Source organism: Pimephales promelas, chromosome 9, assembly GCF_988280905.1.
Source record: "Pimephales promelas chromosome 9, fPimPro1.hap1.1, whole genome shotgun sequence".
In the NCBI taxonomy this organism is placed as follows: domain Eukaryota; kingdom Metazoa; phylum Chordata; class Actinopteri; order Cypriniformes; family Leuciscidae; genus Pimephales; species Pimephales promelas.
Window position 1 is genome coordinate 31,804,013 of NC_142777.1, and position 19,720 is coordinate 31,823,732.

Genomic DNA, 19,720 nt, shown 5'->3' on the forward strand with positions numbered 1-19,720 from the left:
TGAAATAGGTGAGGCCCAGTGATCATCCCATCCTAAGGCACAAGTCTTTAATGATATGCAAATTGTGTAATTATGCTGGAAAAAGAAGTAGTGTTTACAGGCATCATGCAATCATTTTCACTGTAATAACAATATAAGTATGTGTGATAAGTTGCTTTGTTTGTCATACACATGAACACAGTTTAGTTAATCATTTATAGATCGAATAGCTTTCCGTGACAATAAAGTGTTTTGCTCATTTATTGCTGACAACACGGCAGCCATCTCACTAAGCAACGGTTATGAAAAGTATGGACTAACACCCTATTATTAGACCTTAATGTTTAAGAATGCAAAATAAATAAACAGACAAAAATTTGATTTCAGTAGTCAATAGCTTATACGATGGCGAATGATTTATTGATAGACCCTCACTATAATATAATATAGACTTTGTAAACACACTCCAAACAACTTTGTAACATCTTGTTTTATGAAGAAACAATGAAAGAATCACATAATGGTGTAATCATCTCAGGTAGTGTCTGCTGTTCCTCGTCTGGCTGGTAGAGGGAGACAAAACAAAGCACATTCTAATCATAGACTGGCAATTACGTAATGTGACCCTGATTAGTTTTTCCATAATGGATGCAAGGAATCAAATTGATGATGACATATACCTCCCTCATGATGCGAACAGCTTTAATAAAAAATATACCACAGGCAATAACCACAGATCATCATCGTTATAAAGTAAAACAATACATTCAGGCAGCTGTCTATTTAGAGGATGCTCGACAAGGATTTGAGCTTTTATTCATTTTTATTCAATGTGGAGAATATAGGATAATGGCACAGTCTATGCAATGACCTAACTGTAGCCCTGCAATCTTGTTAACCGAGACTTGACATTGGGAGTTCATGAGGACAAACTTGTACAGTGTTTACGGTAGAGCAAGACAACTGTGGCAAGCCATTTGAACATGTATTCCTTAGCGTATCTATTTAGTTTCTTACATTTTCAATCCATGGTTTGATTGAATTTCATATATAAACATCCACTTGCATTGATTGTTCATTCAGTATTGAAAGTATAATTCACACATACAATCATAAAATTTCCAAGAGATTCAACACATGTATGAAGACTATACTGCTTTTTTCAAAGTAATATTAAGAATCCTAATAGTATCTAATCCACGTGTACTATAGTATTTATTTGTTAAATTCTAGTACATAATTATATTAGTATCTACTTAGAATAACAATAATTCATTATGTGGAATTTACTTGTTTGAATATGAAAGTGACTGCTAACAAATGAAGTTAATGAATAAGTAGTGACTAATTCAGTATTTGTCCATACTTGAAATACTAGAATGTAGTAGGCTACTAATGAATAGTTAACGACACTTAAAACGATTCTATAGTTGGACAATTATTTACTAATAGAAGTAGGCCTATCACTATATTTCACTGTAAAAAAAAATCAGTTCAGTTCAGTTTATGCCTTGAATTTTTAAGTAATCAATTTGGTTGTAGCCAACTTTAAATATGTTAAACTGACTTATAAATCGAGTTAACTCTTGTATTGTAAAAAGTTGGAAATTGCTCAATTTTGATGAGTAAATGTAATGTAAAAACTAGGGCTGTGCAAAAATTAATTGCGATTAATCGCATCCAAAATAAAAGTCTGTCTTTACATAATATATTTGTGTGTGCTGTATATAATTATTTTGTATATATAAATACCTATGCATGCATGTATATATTTAAGAATTATTTGCGCTTAAATTCTGTATATATAAATAAATACATAATCTATATTATATAAATATAAATATTTTATTTATGAATAACACATTTTCTTAAATATATACATGCATGTGTGTGTATTTATATATACAAAATTATTATATACAGCACACACAAATATATTATGTAAACACAGACTTTTATTTTGGATGCGATTAATCATAATTAATTTTTGCACAGCCCTAGTAAAAACCTAAGTTGTGGCTAATGACTAATCTTACAATTTATGAGGAATAATGCTCAAACTGCTTGCCATAAGCAAGCGGCCTCTAAATGCCCCACATAGGGGTATGTCACAAAAGCACGCAAATAGGCGGCGGATGATAGTGGGTTTAACCGAGTGCATTGGGTTCTCCAAAGTCTGATGCATTCCGAGAGTGCTTGTTTTGCGCGAGATGCGAAGAGTAATGCCACATTCTGCCTTTATTCTTCGTGCGAGCTCCAGTTTGTACCTTTTTCCCAAATCAGTGGTGAAATCCACGGAATGTTCCATTAACAGGAACAGCTGAGGATCATGCCGCACCGAATATGGGAGAGATGTGAAGAATTACAAGGAGAAATGTCAGCGATTGCGATGCTCACAAATTAACAATCAGGTAACGCACGCGCCTGCGTCTTCGTGTTGATGGCGTGGATTTCCGTGGGTTTTCACGGTCTTGAATGCATCGCACATAGGTATAAGCGTGTTTTTATATCTTGTCCCCCTAAAGCCTTGAGCCCCTCCTTGTTTTGTTGCTGTAATGCTGTAATGTTTACATCGGATTGGAAGTGCACGGATGGATTGGACGCGTGTTTGCTTGTCTCGCGCTTGATGTGCGTGATTGTGTGCACGCGCAGCGCAGGTTTCACTAGAATCGGAATTATTTTCGCTGTTTTCTCGTGAGTTAAAGATTAGGAAGGAAGGTTACATTGCGGCGTTTTCTCTGCAGTGAAGCCGCACAAAAGAAAATGCTGCAAAAATGATTCTGACCCATGCGATTAGACGAATTAAAACTCAAGTATTAGCCTATAAAATGGTGCACTTTGCCTTCCTAGTTCTTCTATAGTCTCATTAATGCTTTGAATTGTGCATTTTTTTTAGATCAAGTGAAATCTATATTTTTGATGTCAGTTTATGCACTTTAAAATGCATTGAATAAACAAGATGTTACTCTGACAGCTTTGAGACGCTTGCATGTGATTCTGTCCGCCGGCTCGCCATTTGGCGCAAGGCTTATGTAACAGACTGGGCTGTGTCACACTGTCTCTGATGGAGGGACGGATGAGAACTGCTAGAGAGAAGAGAAACCAAACACAGTTAGACTCTCCAACAACCTGCCTTTTATTTATTACACACACTGATAATAACACTAAACATTGTGTTATTATTATACCATAATTTAAAACAATGCTTAACATGTTTTGCAATGGTAATTTAAATCTTCATCATAAATTAACTTGTGTAATAAAATAAAAAAGCAACTTAAACCTGAAAACTGCTGAATGTGAACAATTTCTATTCTACTCTGATTTTCTATAGGCTACTTTTCTTTTTTTGTGATAATAATAAAATCAGTATTTATTTTGTAAAATTATACTGCATTTTTAAAAGAAATGTTTAACACTATTTTTTTTGCCAGATAAATTAATACTTTATTATGTTTGCCTCATAAAGTATTATTAATATAAATGATAATGAAAATACAGGCCTAATATTGCATTTATTATGTTGCAGTGGTTTAGTGATATATTGCAAACATTTCTATATGAATCCCATATTTTTTTCTTGATTTTGTTATTAAGCATTATCCTATATAGACAGTCAGTTTAAATTCAAGAACACATTTTAGAGAACCATAAGATGGTTCAAGGAGTGGAGAAAAGGGCTTCCACTTACAATAATAGTTTGTGTGATGTTTATTTGACATTATTTTGAAGCATCCTTTTTTATTCCCATGACATGTTATTTGAACTTCTTTATATGTAGCCTAGTGCATTGTACTGTTTTAATTAGATACTGTCTCACTGAATTGTAATATACAACACAACTGTGCATTGCATCACTGTTGTTTGATCACTGCAACAAATCCCTTGTGACAAACAGCATCCCCTTTATCTGGGACTACCCATGCAACCTCAAAATTAATGTCAGTGGCATTACCGATAACATCCACTGCCATGCTTATGGTTAATGTTTTGACTTCTGCACAACACAAATCAACTGACTTCATCTGTCGGATTGCAAAAAAAAAAAAGAGGTGCTTATAGTTTGCTTCTTGATTTGTCAGTTATTTACTTATAAAATAACTTTAAAGTGAACCGATTGTGAACAAAAAAAACAAAAAACAAAACACTTTATTTTCTCTTTTGTTAAGTTAATAAATTACGACAGCTATATAGGTTATACTATAATATTAATCTATCATTCTAAATATTAAAATACAGTATTGAAGTTAGCTTGTTCTCTTGAAAAACACAATGTGAAACAATGGACTGCAGCTAAACTAGACCAAAAAAAACTAGTGTCTACAGGCAGTGTGAATACAACTGCGTCCCTTTTTAATTCAATGAACTTTTTTTAGGACCACTTAAAGGGGGTTGAGTTTGTTTTTGGCAAAGAGGAAGTGTGAAAACACCCCTAAGGTTGGTATCAGGCTGGAGCAAAGCATCTAAAAAGTGACTGGCTGACTGTCTGTTGCGTGGTGGTTTTTAGAGGAAGAAGGCGTGACTACATACAAGCACAGTAGCAGCACACAACCACCACAACAATACTGAACAGCACCCATGTCACAGATAATACCCAGTTTGCATGCGACGGATGTATTAATAAAGGAAACAACAACTGTACGCTATTACAAGTTTGTTGGATATAGTTAACGGATGTTAGGCTGCGGAAGAATATGTGTTTTCTCTTTCTGTGCTGAAGCTCAACGTCTGTTCAACAACAAGATCGAGCTCGTTGACGTGAACTAGGAAACGGGACGATACCTTATTTTAACCATGACTGTTTGCTAGTGTACCTGGACGATTTGTTCTGGATTAGTCTGCAAATTCACCAAACAAGACAAACTGCATCGTTTTAGTCGCCAACAAGCAGCGCGTGGACGAGTCGGAAACTCGCGCGCCATTGAAAACAAGTAAGCTCGGTTGGTGTGATCATACTTTGATTATTGGACACAGAGCTGTCACGTATAAGCTAAAATAAAACCGACAACACTCTTGATATTCAAACATTGCAGACTGTCTAAATGTGGCTTTCAAGCCAAACCATGTTTCTTTTGTCAGGGGTGCATCCCTCCATTTCCTGTTTAGGGCTTCATCTGCTCGGGCTATATGCTAGCGATAGCATTTAGAGCTTGGGGGGTGCATGAGATTGATTTAATTCAATTTAATGTAATGCACAAACTCCGTGTAATCTTGAGAACATGTTTTAAAAGCACGAGGGCAACTGCGGATGTTTGCACGAGCTCCGCGCGCGCGTGTATAACTTCGGCCTTACGACTCTTTGTGCTATTGTTCATCTACTGCTGGGCCCAGGTGACAATTTAATTTGTTTTATTTATAGGAAATGTGTACTGTCCTTATGTGAAACACGTACCGTGTTTTAATAATATCCACCAAGTTCATTCAAATGATTATTTTTGTTAAAAAAAGGCACGCGAGGTTTGGTGGCGCTCCTTTGTTATTGCTTTGTCTGTGTGGGAGCACATGGCCATCCACGCTTTTGTTGTTGAAGTTACAGCTCCCCCTCTTTGTGGCAAATCAGCCCCGTCTTTCCATTAAACACTGTTTGTAAAGATTTGCTGTTATTTGTTTTCTTATTTTACACATGGCATTGAACGTTTAAATGTCACTGTGATGAGAAGTTTTGCTTGCGTGAATCATGCACACTTCACTGATTTTGTTAAGAGGAAAGTAATACAAATGATTTGAAATGTATATAAATAATGACAAAAATGATATAAGAAATCATTCTGATGCCTTTCAGTGAGGTGTGATGTCTACTTGCTTGAAAAGGCTGGTTTTATATCATTTCTGCTCCCACAGTCTTGGTTTACTTCAAGGATTACACAATGAATAATGTCACAATCTATAAAACAATACAATACAACTTTTTTAAGGCAAATCTAAGCATATTTTAATTCAATTAGTATTTCACTGTTCTTGGATAATGGAAAATGACCTATTTGTTTATTAAAACTATTCTTGCTGTTTTGCTTTGAGAACATTATATATTATATTATATAAGGCTATATTCTGGTCTTCACATTTTCACCAAGTCAGGGTAATTTTTTAAAGGAATTAACCCCAGAGTAGTTGTTAGCTTGTATTTTTTTTTTTTAATGAAAGGAGACATTTTGAAGAATGTTCTGTTTTCCATACAACAGATGTTTATCGACTACATACAATAGACTGAAAATATTTGTTGTCAAATGTCATTCGGTTGCTTGTGATTCAGACTACAACAAAAGTATCTGTAAACAAAATATAAATGCAACATCATGCAAATGGGACTTAAACTAGGTTCCCTGCATGCTAAACAATAAGTGTATCACAAGACTAATTTGCCTTGTGTTTTGAAAGACGTGTTATTACAGCACCTCTCTTCTCAGTCTGTCAGTAACGCTAGGGTGAGCTTCAGCTTCCCAAAAGCATTGTTAGCCAACTATGGTCAAAAGTTCCGTCGTTTTCAGCATATTTCAACAAGTCTGTGTTTCCCGAAACCATAGTTCCAAGTAACGAACATTCGCAAATAGCATTGCAAAGTTGTGTGGTTGGAACGGCAGCTTTTAGAAGCATCGTTTCTTGTTTGCATGACTCAATCCTTATCTTGAACAAAATAAGCAAGCTGACGTTCAGGACAATTTATATCTTTCATTTTGAATGTATGCAAATTTCATTTGCATCTTTTAGTTTGTCAACAGATTTAAAGCAGTTTTTGAAGCGCGTGCATGTGCTGTAGTACAAGAAGGAGCCTATGATTGAATCTGAAAATTAAGCAAAATAACCTAGAAAAAAATGAATTTGTAATTTATAGTGCAATTGGTTCACAAAAAAAACCTAATACTAGCCTGAGGGGGAAAAAACAACCCTCTCAAGCTTACTGAAGGAAACAGTAAAAAAAATAAGAGCAAAGAAACTATTTACAAGCATAAGGACAAAACTACAAGGCAGGCACTAAATAAGGAATGCTACATAAATTGTATAAATTAATTCAATACAGTGCGTAGTCTTAACTGTGAGTTAAATACATCCAACATGTATTCTTATTAAAGTTACAAAAGTGACTCAGTCAGGAGGAGTGAGTGATATTCTCTTTGTCTTTTGTTGTTTTATTAATATTAATGTCAGCAGGTTTATTAGGCTGCTGTCATTTTAAGACACATCTGTTTTTATGAAGCCCCTTCTTCCGAAAAGCACGATATGTGCTCTTGTCAGTTGGCTGGACCAGTGTGTTGTGATTGGTCAACCGCTTCGAGCATATTTTAGAAATGTCACACCACCATTATGAGTTTTGAAATGCTACTAAAGCAACTCAATGAGGCCGTTCCCCTTATTTGCTTATACCTTGGGCGGGAATTATTTAAATGAGGGATATCGAGGTTGGAGTGCTTCATAACTTTCCTGACCACACTACGTCCTCTTTAATTAACTTCACTTATAATGCACGCTTTATTCAATTCACAAAACCAATATTTCTTGTGTTTCAAACAGAGTTCCGACAATCTGAAGCTGTTAGACACAAGTGCCTCTTGCACTACTGGTTCCCCACCCCAGGCAGGTGTGACTCGTTCGTACAACGTCACAAATGCGACCATGGGAAGTAGCAGTGAGTAGGCGGCCATCAACAGCCCCCTTAAACCAGAGGAGGGTCGTCGGGGAGCCTTGCATCACCCCTCTGCACCTCAGGAGAAGGTGGGTCAGGCAGTGGCATTTGAGTTGGATGAAATTAGCGTTTTATAAAAAAAAAAAAAAAAAAAAAACATCTTCACAGTGACTACTACTTACGTTATGTGGGCGTTCATGTCCTAGTCCTCCAGTACGACGTCAGTGGGGGCAGCGAGATAGACCTGCTGTGCACACTTCCCTACATCAGGATGAGAACTTCCTCCACCCTGTCTTCTCCCAGCATCAGCAGATTCCTTTAGATGAGTCCAGGCAATATAGCCACACCAGTGCACCTCCACGCATGCTGCATACTGCCACACAGCCCCCCCAGCAGAACTCCATCATGGTGGATCTTCACGAACAGGTATCAGTTCAAACGACAGTTGGGTCCCACACTCACATTTTTTGGAAGCCACTCTCCAGGTGTTGTTCTCCATTAGAATAAAAACCCCTGTTGTTTTTCACAATGCCCTCATGATACTGAATAGACAACTAAACAAAATAACACATACTTTACTAGAGTTTCTGTTAAAATGTTAATTGATAATATATATATATATATATATATATATATATATATATACATATATACATATACGATTCAAATATAAAGACTTGTTTCTTTACTGGTGGAATCAGTGTTTTTGAACAAATCGCTTGAATGAATGTTTCAATGAAAAAAAAAAAAAACATTTAAAGGGATAGTTCACTTTGAAATTAATTTTTGATATGTTTTAGCTTACCTCAAGGTCATCCAAGATGTAGGTGTCTTTGTTGCCACAGTATTTTCAATTTTGAAATTTTTAGGTCAAACCGTTCTTGTCTGTCAGTCATATAATGCAGGTATATGGGGTCCACCTAAAAGAGCATGCACAGAAAAGTCCAAATTAAACATGATTTAATGACTCGTAAATGTAAGTACACATTGATGGCCTAAGACATGAAACGAGCGGTTTGTGTGAGAAAACGAACAGTATTTATATAATTTTTACCTTTTAAAAATGATATAAATACTGTTCGTTTTCTCACACAAACCACTTGTTTCGTGTCTTAGGCAATCAATGTGTACTTTCATTTAATTTTGACTTCTCTGTGCATGCTCTTTGAGGTGGTGACCATAGAGCTGCATTATATGACTGACAGAGACAGAGACAACAACGGTTTGACCTAAAAATATCAAAATCGAAAATACTGTGGAAACAAAGACACCTACATCTTGGATGCCCTTGGAGTAAGCTAAAACATACCAAAAATTAATTTCAAAGTGAACTATCCCTTTCATATAGACATTATCCCTCGGTTTCACTGACAAGGCTTAAGTCTAGGCTAAAATGCATGCTTGAGTTGTTTTAACTTGCACTGACTCGTCTAAAAAACATGATTGTGACAAAAGTTTTGTTTCAAGATTCACACCAGTAATGTTAAAGGCACGTTTATAAAATCACCTATCTACAATCCTAATTGAACTAAGGTCTAATCCTGGCTTAATCCAAGCCTTGTCTGAGAAAGTGTGATCAGATTGCAGTGATATTGCTGACATCAGATGATTGCTGTGATGATGAAAATCAGAGATAGTGGCTGTTTTTTAACAAGTAACCTGAACTTTTTGTGTCGTCCTTCAAGATGCATCAAGGATCAGTTCCGATATCTTACACAGTTACCACGGTGACGACCCACGGTTTTCCCATCCACACCGGGCAACCTATCCCAGCCTGCAATGCTCAGCAGCTCCCAGCATGCTCGGTAATGTTCAGCGGACAGCTCTCTCTGCTCTGCTGCCTTCCTCCTCCAGTGAGTTTGAAAAGGAAGAGCTGGAATGTCAGTGAAGTCTGTGTAGAGCACACCTAACATGTCCCATCGCTCCAGCTTTACTTTAGCCGATGTATGTGTGTCCCAGGCAGCCATTATGCCCACCTGTCCTGCTAGCCAAAGATATTCGATTACGAGTCTTGTTCTGTACGTCCCACTCATGCTTCCACATTAGACATTGGTATAAAGCTACATTGCATTACATTACATTTTATGATGCAACTTTCAAGGGACAATGTGAAACCCCCTTAGTTTGTGTTTGCATTGTCACTGCAAATGTCTTTGGGGTATTTGATCTTTACAAAAGGTGTACTTTCTGCTAATTTCACCATTGCATTTGTGTCAACATACCCACCTCTGTACTACTTTTTATGTGGCAATAGTGATGTTTTTCAGTCCTCTTTACGTTATGTATGCTTAATGAAATTATATAAACTAAGCTTTTCCCCGTCATTAACCCTAATGCTTTTGAAATGGTTTTGAAGATTTCTAAATAGTACAGAGTAGGGAAAGTGATTTAGTCCAGAGTATGTTAGCATGCAGTATTCAATTGCCCATCCTCACTTTCTTCACGAGTGTATCTATGGTGTGAGTGACTCTTTTGTTGTCTGGTGTTTCTCTCTGTCTGTCTGTCTGCAGCTCATTCAGGCCTGCACCATGCAGCACCTTCCAGTGTCCTATCAGGCATTTCCACCAATGATCTCCAGTGAGCATTTTATCCTTCACCCTAGTCCGCCAGTGCCGCCTCACCAGCCGCCTCATCTGCCTCCACTCAACCAGTTTGTTCCCATACAACCCCAGCACCCGCGCATGGTGAGTGCAGATCACATCTATGAATGCTACTAAATGGAAGAGAACTATTATTAATGTCCTTTTTAATGCCCTTGTGTTATATATAATATTCTTAAAATAGCATTATGATTTTGACATATTATTATTATTATTAAGGATGGTATTTTTTGATTGCTGTTATCTTGGACAGCATGGTGGCCGTTGGCTGATATAAAGCTATGTGTAATAGTAATATAGTATGTGATAGATGTAATGATAGCAGATAACACCTGCAGGACAAGTTAGGGCTGCACGATATTTGAAAAAAAGTGTAATATTTAGTTTTTCTGCAATATAAAAACAATTTCACCAGATTTGAATAGCTGTATTGTAAAGAATTAATAATTCTAGGATGATTGGGGTGATTTTATGGGGTAGTGCATCTGCATAGAAAACAATAAATAAATTACAAGTACAGATAATTATAACAAAGATACAAATGAAATGAGCAGTGCTTTGTTTTTCAGTGTTTTGTAGACCTAAACCTAACAGTATTCAGGGACAGAAATTGAATAATCAAATGTAAAATAACACTGCGTAGTCTTCGCTGTGTAAATTAAATTAATTAATAAATACAATGTATCTTTTTTATAAGAAGTTTGACTTTTCAAAAAAAAAAAAAAAGAAAATAAGTGATTTTCTCTTTTGTTTGTTTTACATTGGTGACACAAACATCTGCGGGCATATTAGGCTGCTGTCACTTTAAGATAATGCAAAAATCCAATATAATGATACACATTCGTTTCCTTTCTCAATCGTTTACAACATAACCGATCGTGTTTACGAGGATACTCTCCGAGAGAGGCATTTTGACTTCATTTTGCGTTCATTTGTCCGTTCAAGCTCAAAAAGGACTGAAAGAACTGAAATTTTGTGCATTTCAAAAAAGTTACATTGACAAAATGACCACCATCTTCATGGTGTGAGTACTTCTATATCACTGTAGCTGTAAATGTAGTAATGCAGTTATATTTGCAGGTAATTCAACACTAAATGTTTTGTTGCATATTTATGGAGTAGTAGTAGTGCTATTTTTTTATTAAAAAATGCAAATTTAATATAATTTGATGAGTTTCCTTCTTGATAAATACATGATTACTTTTAAGGAGCTTATTTTTAATCTGCCTACATATTTACATTGTTACATCTGAGAGTTACAGTTACAGTTAAAAGCATAAAACTGTAAATGTGATTGGATGAGCCATGTTTGAAGGTTACAATGCTGTTCCCAATGTTGAGTGTAATGCATTACAGTAATCAAGTGTGTAATGTGATTACTGTTACGGTGCAATTTGTAAAGCAAACCCATTACAATCTAGAGACAACAGTTAGTCATTGGTAACAGATAAGCCCCCATAATGGATAAATAAATGATATCCTTTGTAAAATAGCATTGTTTTATAGTATTAATTGTCATAATCTTTATGTTTTTTTCTTTCTTTCTGGTTGTGCAATGTCTTTTACATGTGTGTATTCAGCCTCTGCAGAGGGTGGAGAATGAAGTGGATCTGCGAGGAGACCAGCATCCGTTAGGAACATTCTCTTATCCTCCAGCCCACCATCCACCAGCAATGACCCCCTCCGTCCCCCTTCAGTACCTCCCCCAGGAGCCCCTCCATCAAGAGCTACCCTACGGAGTGGTGAGATGTCTTTGCTTCTGTATGTCAACAAAGCATAAATCGCAGTAAACAAGTCTTAATTTAAATGAGAAGCATTTGCATAAACAAGTAATGACATTATGCAAAATTAAGGGCCGTGGGTTTAATGCATTAATTTAACGAATTAGTCATGGAAAAAAAACAACAACTAGTCTTCTGACATTTCATATAGTCGATTGGTGATGAACATGAAGCAGGGAAACAACTCACTGTGATTGAGCCTATAGAAAGCAGTTAGAATATCGGGGCAAAAATGAGTATTTACATCATATGATATAGTAGCTTTGGATAAAGTTGGTTGGTAAATGAAAAATACTCATTTAAATGTTTTTTCTCATATGTCTATTTCCTCAGCCATATCCGCACATGCTGCCGAGGCGTATAACTGGACAGAGGTACCGATTACAGCAGCCTCTGCCTCCGCCGCCTCCTCCACCGCCCTACTACCCCGGCTTCTTACCATACTTCCTGTGAGTGTCTTCTGTTGTTTATAATACAAATCAAACACATTTTGCCGTATTAATTGTTTCATATTCTAATAATGGACATTGTAAGCTTATAATCAGTGTTTGGGAAAGTTATTTGTAAAAGTAAGGCCTTCATTTAGTCTGTTCCCTCGCACACAAGAGATGTCTCTAGCCGGGAGTCGAATTCGTGTCGCTGCCAGCAACACTATGGCTCCGACTGGTTGTTTGAGCAAGTTAAAATTTCATTAAACTGCAAAGTAATTTTCAGTTCTTTCTTTTTTAAAACGTAACTTGAATGTTAATGTAAATTTATTAAGGAACGACTTACTTGCATGTTATATCAAAAAAGTAATCTGATTACTTAAAGGAGTAGTTCACTTTTAAAAAAACTTTTGCTGATAATTTACTCACCCCCATGTCATCCGAGATCTCCTCGTCTTTCTTTCTTCAGTTGATAAGAAATTAAGGTTTTTGATGAAAACTTTCCAGGATTTTCTCCATATAATGGACTTCATTGGGAACCAAATGGTTCAAGGTCCAAATGAGAGTTTCAGTGCAGCTTCAAAGGGCTTTAAACGACACCAGACGATGAATAAGGGTCTTATCTAGGACCCTTCGAGTCATGACTCAAAAAAAGATTTGATCATTTTGATGAACGAGTTCAAACAGGAGTCACGAACGCTCATCACAGAACAGAGCAAGGCGAGCATTTGAGCTTATAAAACTTAAACTTTTTTATTTATTTTTTAAATGAGTGATCGTTTATCTAGATAAGACCCTTATTCGTCGTCTGGTGTCAGTTAAAGCGATTTGAAGCTGCACTGAAACTCATTTGGACCTTGAACCGTTTGGTTCCCATTGAAGTCCATTATATGGAGAAAATCCTGGAATGTTTTCATCAAAATCCTTCATTTCTTTTTGACTGAAGAAAGTAAGAGATGGAGATCTTGGATGACATGGGGGTGAGTAAATTATCAGCAAAAGTTTTTTTAAAAGTGAACTACACCTTTAATGCATGTTTCTTGTAATGCATTATGCCTTTGTGATATTTTTTTGCTAGAGTGAATTGATGGTTCCCATGATTTTGATGCTAATGTGTTTGTGACCTATGAAACAGCTCGATGCTACCTGTGCCTCCAACTGCTGTGGGTCCTGCTATCAGTCTGGACTTGGATGTAGATGATGTGGAGATGGAAAACTATGAGGTGAATGAGAATCCTCACATGCTGGGTGATGTAGTTGCCCCACTGTTTTGTATAACCTGGCTTGTCCAAAAATCAGCCACTGATGGTTTGAACTGTCTACTGACTTCTAAAAGTTTGTACATGCGATCATTTTCAATAAGAGTGACTCTGTGGGACTCTGTAGTTGAGAATAGGTTAACTTTATAGAATTAGTGAGTTACGTTATAGAATTAAAGCTAATTTTGGAAAACATTGATAACTTATCACAGTTTGTGTGGAGAGTTTTGAACACTTGTGATTTTTCTCTCAGGCGTTATTAAACCTTGCCGAGAGACTCGGAGAAGCGAAACCTCGAGGACTAACGAAAGCTGATATAGAGCAACTTCCGTCCTACAGGTTCAATTTAGAAAACCACCAATCTGAGCAAACTCTGTAAGTGTTTTCTGTTATATAATCTTGGAAGTTTTGATTGTGACCTTGTATTGATGTTCCTTTTGACTTTTCTTATAGGTGTGTTGTATGCTTTAGTGATTTTGAGTCAAGGCAGCTACTTCGAGTATTACCCTGCAACCACGAATTTCATGCGAAATGTGTAGACAAGTGGTTAAAGGTAAGAAGAACATCTTAATGCACAATAACAGCAAAACACTAAGATGATGTAAATAGTAATGGTCACTTTATAGCCCTTAATCCTGTAATTGTGGACAAATGTGGGCACAGAGGACTTGGGTGTGATCCTAATTTTTATTTATTATAAATGTTAAATCACTGTCTTCGATAAAGTTTTGTCTATACATTTATGGTGTTTTTATTTTTTATTTTGAGGGTATTTTTGAATTTATTTACTTCAAAAAGTACCATATTTTCTATGTAAATGATGCTTATTTTTATGTTTTATTTTTTTGAACTACATTAAAATATCATTCCAATAAGTTCATAGAGCTAAAACCAAAAGATGCAGTGACTTTTGGCTTATTTTAGAGTGCTCTAAATTACAGTTTTCCCATTCATTTCTATGGGTGCCCATTTTTGACCCAAATACAAGATTAAGGATTTTTTTCCCCACCCTCTTTACTTTGTAAAATTGAGTCAAAAAAAAATTTGTGTTTTCAGGAGGCAAACTTAGGAAAAGTAGCCAAGTCTGGGCTACTTTTGTCTTTATTCAAACCAGGTCTTTATTAGTCTTTATTCAAACCTTTTGTCTTTATTCAAACTTGGCTACAAGTCTTTATTCAAACCAGGATCCCTTGAGCAAGTCTTAAAGCTCACTTTTGATCAATTTAATGCATCCTTGCTGAATAAAAGTATGATTTTTTTTCCCTACTGGCCCCAAACCTTTGAATGGTAGAAAATATTTATTTTTTCAATCAATATCTACTCATATTTAGTAAATGTTGATTTAAGCAGGCACAGTTATTGGCAGATGCATATATCAGGTAATGGTGTGTAGAAACGTCACTGGCTTTCTAGAAATTAATCCGTAACATGTCTTGCAGACCAATCGCACCTGTCCAATCTGTCGAGCCGACGCGTCTGAGGTTCACCGCGATGTGGAATGAGTTCAGGTTTTTGTCCTTCACTGGAAAGCAGCACAAATCCTTGAGTGTGTTCTGTGAGTGGGGACACCTGATCTCCAGCCAAACGCAAATCTACCCCCCACCCCGCTCCCAACCCCACCTCTACAATAAGCAATCTTGGAATTTGTAAGGAACCTGTTTGACCTCTGCTGTGCGTCATTGTGTGAGTTTCATGAAAGCTACTGCCGCCTATAGCAACTTCGGAGTTCTGGAATTGTGACCATTGTTTTTTTGTTTTTTATCCATCTTTCTTTTTCATTTCCCTGCCCTTGTTTTTCGCAGATTCCAAAGATAACCTGTAATACGTGTTGTGTTGGCATATTTGTTTACACAATTGAATATTCTCTAGTTGTTTGATCACAGATGATTAAAATCGTGCTTTAGTATCGTTAGGGACTGCGGGAGCGGGCTAAGATGGCGGTGGTCTTTGGTTTTACTGTGCAATCAGACGAGTCGGTAAGACGCGGCCGCTCCGCCGGTGAACGACCATCATAGATGCATGTCTCTACAACGGATGATGGGCTGGGGGACTTGTTAATAATCTATGTTTTGCAATAATGTATTGATCATTTGAATATCTTAATCCCGATCCTCTTTTATCTGCGAATGCTGTTGTGAAGGTGTGACTTTCAGTGGTTCAAAGTTCCAAGGCCTGAGGTTAAAGAGGGGAAACGTAGACAAAAAAAAGGACTGGGAAACGACATGGGGCGTGAGTCCAATGTGTCGTAGAGACATTGAGGAAGCTGTGGGGTTTTGGCTTTTTTGCTGTTTGCTGGCAAGGCCAATCTGACTGACCCATGGGGACACAGGGACGAGGACAGCACACTGCCTCTGCCAGCTCTCCCACCTGGCTGCACTGCACAACCCACATCCATTCTGGACATCCCGCCGCCTCACACTCAGCTGTGCAACTCTTTCTCGGCTAGATCCAGGAGAACATCTCACGGGCCACGCGCGGACTGTTCTTTTAGACTAGCAATATCTGACTCGACGAGATCCACCGCATTTCAACCACAAGAGGAACGTCGGATGAAGTCCATGGGGAGGTCGCATTTGCCTTTCCAGAATGACTTTTTGGGGAAGGGTGGAAGACTTTGAGGAAAGCAATACGTGCAATGAGTGCGAGAGGTGAACGCAACGTTTCGACCTGATTTTGGAGGACTAGGCCTTTTGTTTTTCCTCATTCGTGAGCCAAATAATCAATATACTCTACAAGATTTTAGCTCTGCCTTCTCAAGACCTTGACAAGCACAAACCTGTTACTAATCTTCAGTTCCTCTTTTAATAGTATACGTTGTATTTTTTTTAAAGTGGTGTTATTTATTTCTTCTCTAGAGAGCGTTTTTGAAGGATTCGGTCGGAATACTAAAGCGCGTTTTAGTTTGCCTCCCGTTGTCAGGTCTCAGGCCATGTTCACAGTGTCAAGTGATGTGAAAGAAAAAAAAAAACATTGTATGCATAGCCTTGGTGTGAAAGGTTGCAAATTATCGTCTTGTTTTTAAGACAAAAGAATGTTGAAACCCTTTGAATTTCTAGCTACGCCCCCCTCTCCTGTGTGCCAGTTGACTGTTGTCGTTCCACGGAGATCCCGGGCAGGATTCGAAACGGTAGAGACACGGAGCGTTAGGGTCGTTTAAAGAAAAAGAAAAAAAGATGCACTGTAAAACGCTCAACTTGTGGTTCACTCGATTCCAAAAAACAAACCTGAATGTTGTTCGGGTGAAAACTATGAACTATTTGGGTATTTTTTTTTTTTTTTCCCTCAGTACTTTAATTGTAGGACTTTTAAATATATATATATATATTTATATTTTAAATATATATATGTATTCCTGAGTCGTTTGTCCACTGAATAGTCATTGTAACTCAATAGACACACTGGCTTTCTCGGGTAAAGGGACTCTCTCATGAGAATGTGAGTATCTTGCGTTTGCGTGCCAGGTTTTTAGAGAAAAAAAAAGCCATTGTCATGAATTTAATCCACACTTTTGATAATCTATGTATACATATCTGTTCACTGGCATATATTTTGAGTATAACAAAAAAAAACAAAACAAAAAAAAATCACTCAGGGCCTCTCTGTAATTGAAAAATATAGGAAAACAGTCCATTTCAAATTGGATTGATGCCATGGAGATATATTTGGGTATTCTGGGTTGTTTTCCTCAGGCCGTGCATATTTTAAATGTAATCAACTGAACTAATATTCCTTTTTTAACTAGTGGTGAATATTATTCCATTATAAGACTGGCATGCAAAGAACAAAAAAAAAAAGATGAAGTGACATGTTGTATCGAGTGAGAACAGGCTTTTCGTCACTGCAGCCGATCATTAGCGTATGTTACTCGAACCTGTTTTCCAGCCGTTGCGTTTTTTCCGTGTTCTTGTACTTGAACCACACATAAAGGTTGTAATCCCGTTGAAAAGGGTGCCACGGTGCACACTGTTCTACCTAGACCACTTCCAAGACTATTCTTACAGTGTTTGCATGATTTAAGGATTAAAAAAAAGAGAAGAAAACAAAAGACTAATAAAAAATGAAATCTGTATTTTCAGTGAAAGATATCAGGGGTGGGCAAGTATTTAATTGTGCACAATATGCATGCATGTCTTACCAGGTCCCAACTGGTTTTTAGGTAGATCTAGTTGGCTTTGGGTTCTGGGTGTAGGGGACTTTCTGCTCAGCTGATAACTGCCATGCACTGTACTGCACACATTTGTAATAGAACCGAATGACTACAAGATTTTATTGTGCTTGTACTTGCAAAAGAAGAATAAGATAAAAATAATAATAACGATAATGTAGGATGTTTAAAATAACAAAGCTCGATGCCAGCGGGAAGACTTTTTGAGATGATGGGAAATGTGATTGGCTCCTCACCACATTTGTGCTTCTATTGTTGCCTCAGTTAGTTACTGACACACTTGCCTGGAATCTAGATAATGGAAAGCCATATAGTAAAAAGGTGCTAGATATTCTATATTTAGGTGTAATGCTACATTCACATAAGAGAATGCAATAGTTTGTTATGGGTCTCTATTCATACAGCATGCAGTGCTATTCGTACCCTCACGGAGGTCAGCATCAGTTAATAACGTTATCAACAAGGGTTTCAATTAAGAAAAAAAAAAGAAAAGAAAAACTATTTAGCTTTACTTGTATGTGCTGGTAGACAGTGACCTTTTTAAAGGATAATATATTATTTCACCGCCCGAGTGATCCGATTCAATACATCTGCCTTAAATGGAAGTAGTAGGAGGTTTTGTGTGGGTTAAAACGACACGGCGCTATCACTCATTCACCAAAACGGTCCGAAATATATGTACCTGTTGTACGGTTCTCTCTACCTTGAGCATCTGTAACTGTTAAGTTGTTGATATACACGCAAGCACTTTTGCTTGGGGTAACCGGCTGTGGGCTATTTCTATTATATCCTTATTTAGATTTATAAAGGAATTTTTCACAATAACCAAGATTCCTTAAGAACCTCAGTGTTACCTGTACTGAATTACTAAAAAGAAAAAAAAAGGAAAAAAACAACAACAACAACCTATGAGTTATGATGATAAATAGAATCTTGTAGTCTTTCTGTGATTCAACTAATAAATAATCTCACAGCTTGTGTGGTGGAAAATTGTGTTCCAATAAGCAGCTAAATACTTTAGGATTTGTGATTTGTTGATTGCTCCATAGACGCCACTGATTGTTTACCAATGATTTCTTGCTGTGGTGGGATAGTGGATTGTTTACTGTTCTATTCTCCTCCTGGCCTTTAGGGGTCAGTCATTGCCTGAACTCCAGACTTACCCAGCCAACAACAGGGCCAGGGGCATGTGTTCTGTGTTAGGAAGATATTTTGCTTTGGTACTTGCACATTTACAGTTACCTCATTTTTGCCATGTTTGTATTTGGAAGAAAAAAACAATAATAAAAAAATGAAATAAAAAAGCTAATATATATATATAATTATATATATATTATATATAGGAAATGGTTCTTAATGCTATAATTTTTTTTTCATTCCATTGGAATCATTGTTTGTAGCAATTAACATAACTAGTTATAGTGTATTATAAATACATCTGTATACTGATTGAAATTTTTAAGATTTGTACTTTTTTTAAATGAAAGTTGCTAGTTCTGCTTTACCGAGTAGTGCAATCATATTTTTTTTAATTGTGGCTGATTGGAGAGGGTTGTTCACTAATAAATGTGTGATGTATACTCATACTACACTGACTAAAGTAATCAATGCTTTAAACGTTTTGCACAATACATATGTGTTGCGGTTTAGTTACTTGTCTGAGGGTTTCTGTCTCTCAAAACAGTTGAAAGGTGAATCTCATAAAGAATGCCCAGGTCATATTTGCCCATGTAATCAAAAGGAACATTATTTGGCGCAATAATTATTTAGACCTAGGGAAGCACAATATATTGGTGTTATATCAGTGATGGGTGTTCACTTTAAAAGAACAAAAAACTTTTGCTGATAATTTACTCTCCCCCATGTCATCCAAGATATCTATGTCAT

General features: G+C 36.8%; 1 protein-coding gene across 5 annotated transcripts; it reads left to right on the top strand.

Moving 5' to 3' along the window:
• The first annotated feature begins 2,085 nt into the window (after positions 1–2,085).
• Positions 2,086–19,422, top strand: rnf44 (ring finger protein 44). 5 transcript variants are annotated; one of them, XM_039677208.2, is made up of 11 exons: positions 2,086–2,390; positions 7,489–7,689; positions 7,807–8,026; positions 9,286–9,453; positions 10,111–10,284; positions 11,781–11,942; positions 12,315–12,430; positions 13,545–13,632; positions 13,922–14,043; positions 14,122–14,221; positions 15,108–19,422. In XM_039677208.2, exons 2-11 carry the CDS (start codon positions 7,583–7,585, stop codon positions 15,168–15,170), a joined length of 1,320 nt encoding a protein of 439 aa, XP_039533142.1. In that variant the 5' UTR covers positions 2,086–2,390; positions 7,489–7,582; the 3' UTR covers positions 15,171–19,422. The 5 variants fall into 5 exon arrangements, with proteins under 5 accessions (XP_039533142.1, XP_039533145.1, XP_088991135.1 ...); XM_039677211.2 differs by having other exon boundaries at positions 2,087–2,390; positions 9,286–9,405; XM_089135009.1 differs by lacking the exon at positions 2,086–2,390 and adding an exon at positions 4,508–4,919.
• The last annotated feature ends 298 nt before the right edge of the window (positions 19,423–19,720 follow it).

What these genes read in the sequence shown, in the direction of transcription:
- rnf44 (XM_039677208.2), top strand. Translation starts at nt 7,583, where the DNA reads ATGCGACCATGGGAAGTAGCAGTGAGTAGGCGGCCATCAACAGCCCCC. An exon ending in TCTGCTGCCTTCCTCCTCCA is followed by an intron (nt 9,454 to 10,110) that starts GTGAGTTTGAAA and finishes GTCTGTCTGCAG; the next exon opens with CTCATTCAGGCCTGCACCAT. An exon ending in AAGAGCTACCCTACGGAGTG is followed by an intron (nt 11,943 to 12,314) that starts GTGAGATGTCTT and finishes CTATTTCCTCAG; the next exon opens with CCATATCCGCACATGCTGCC.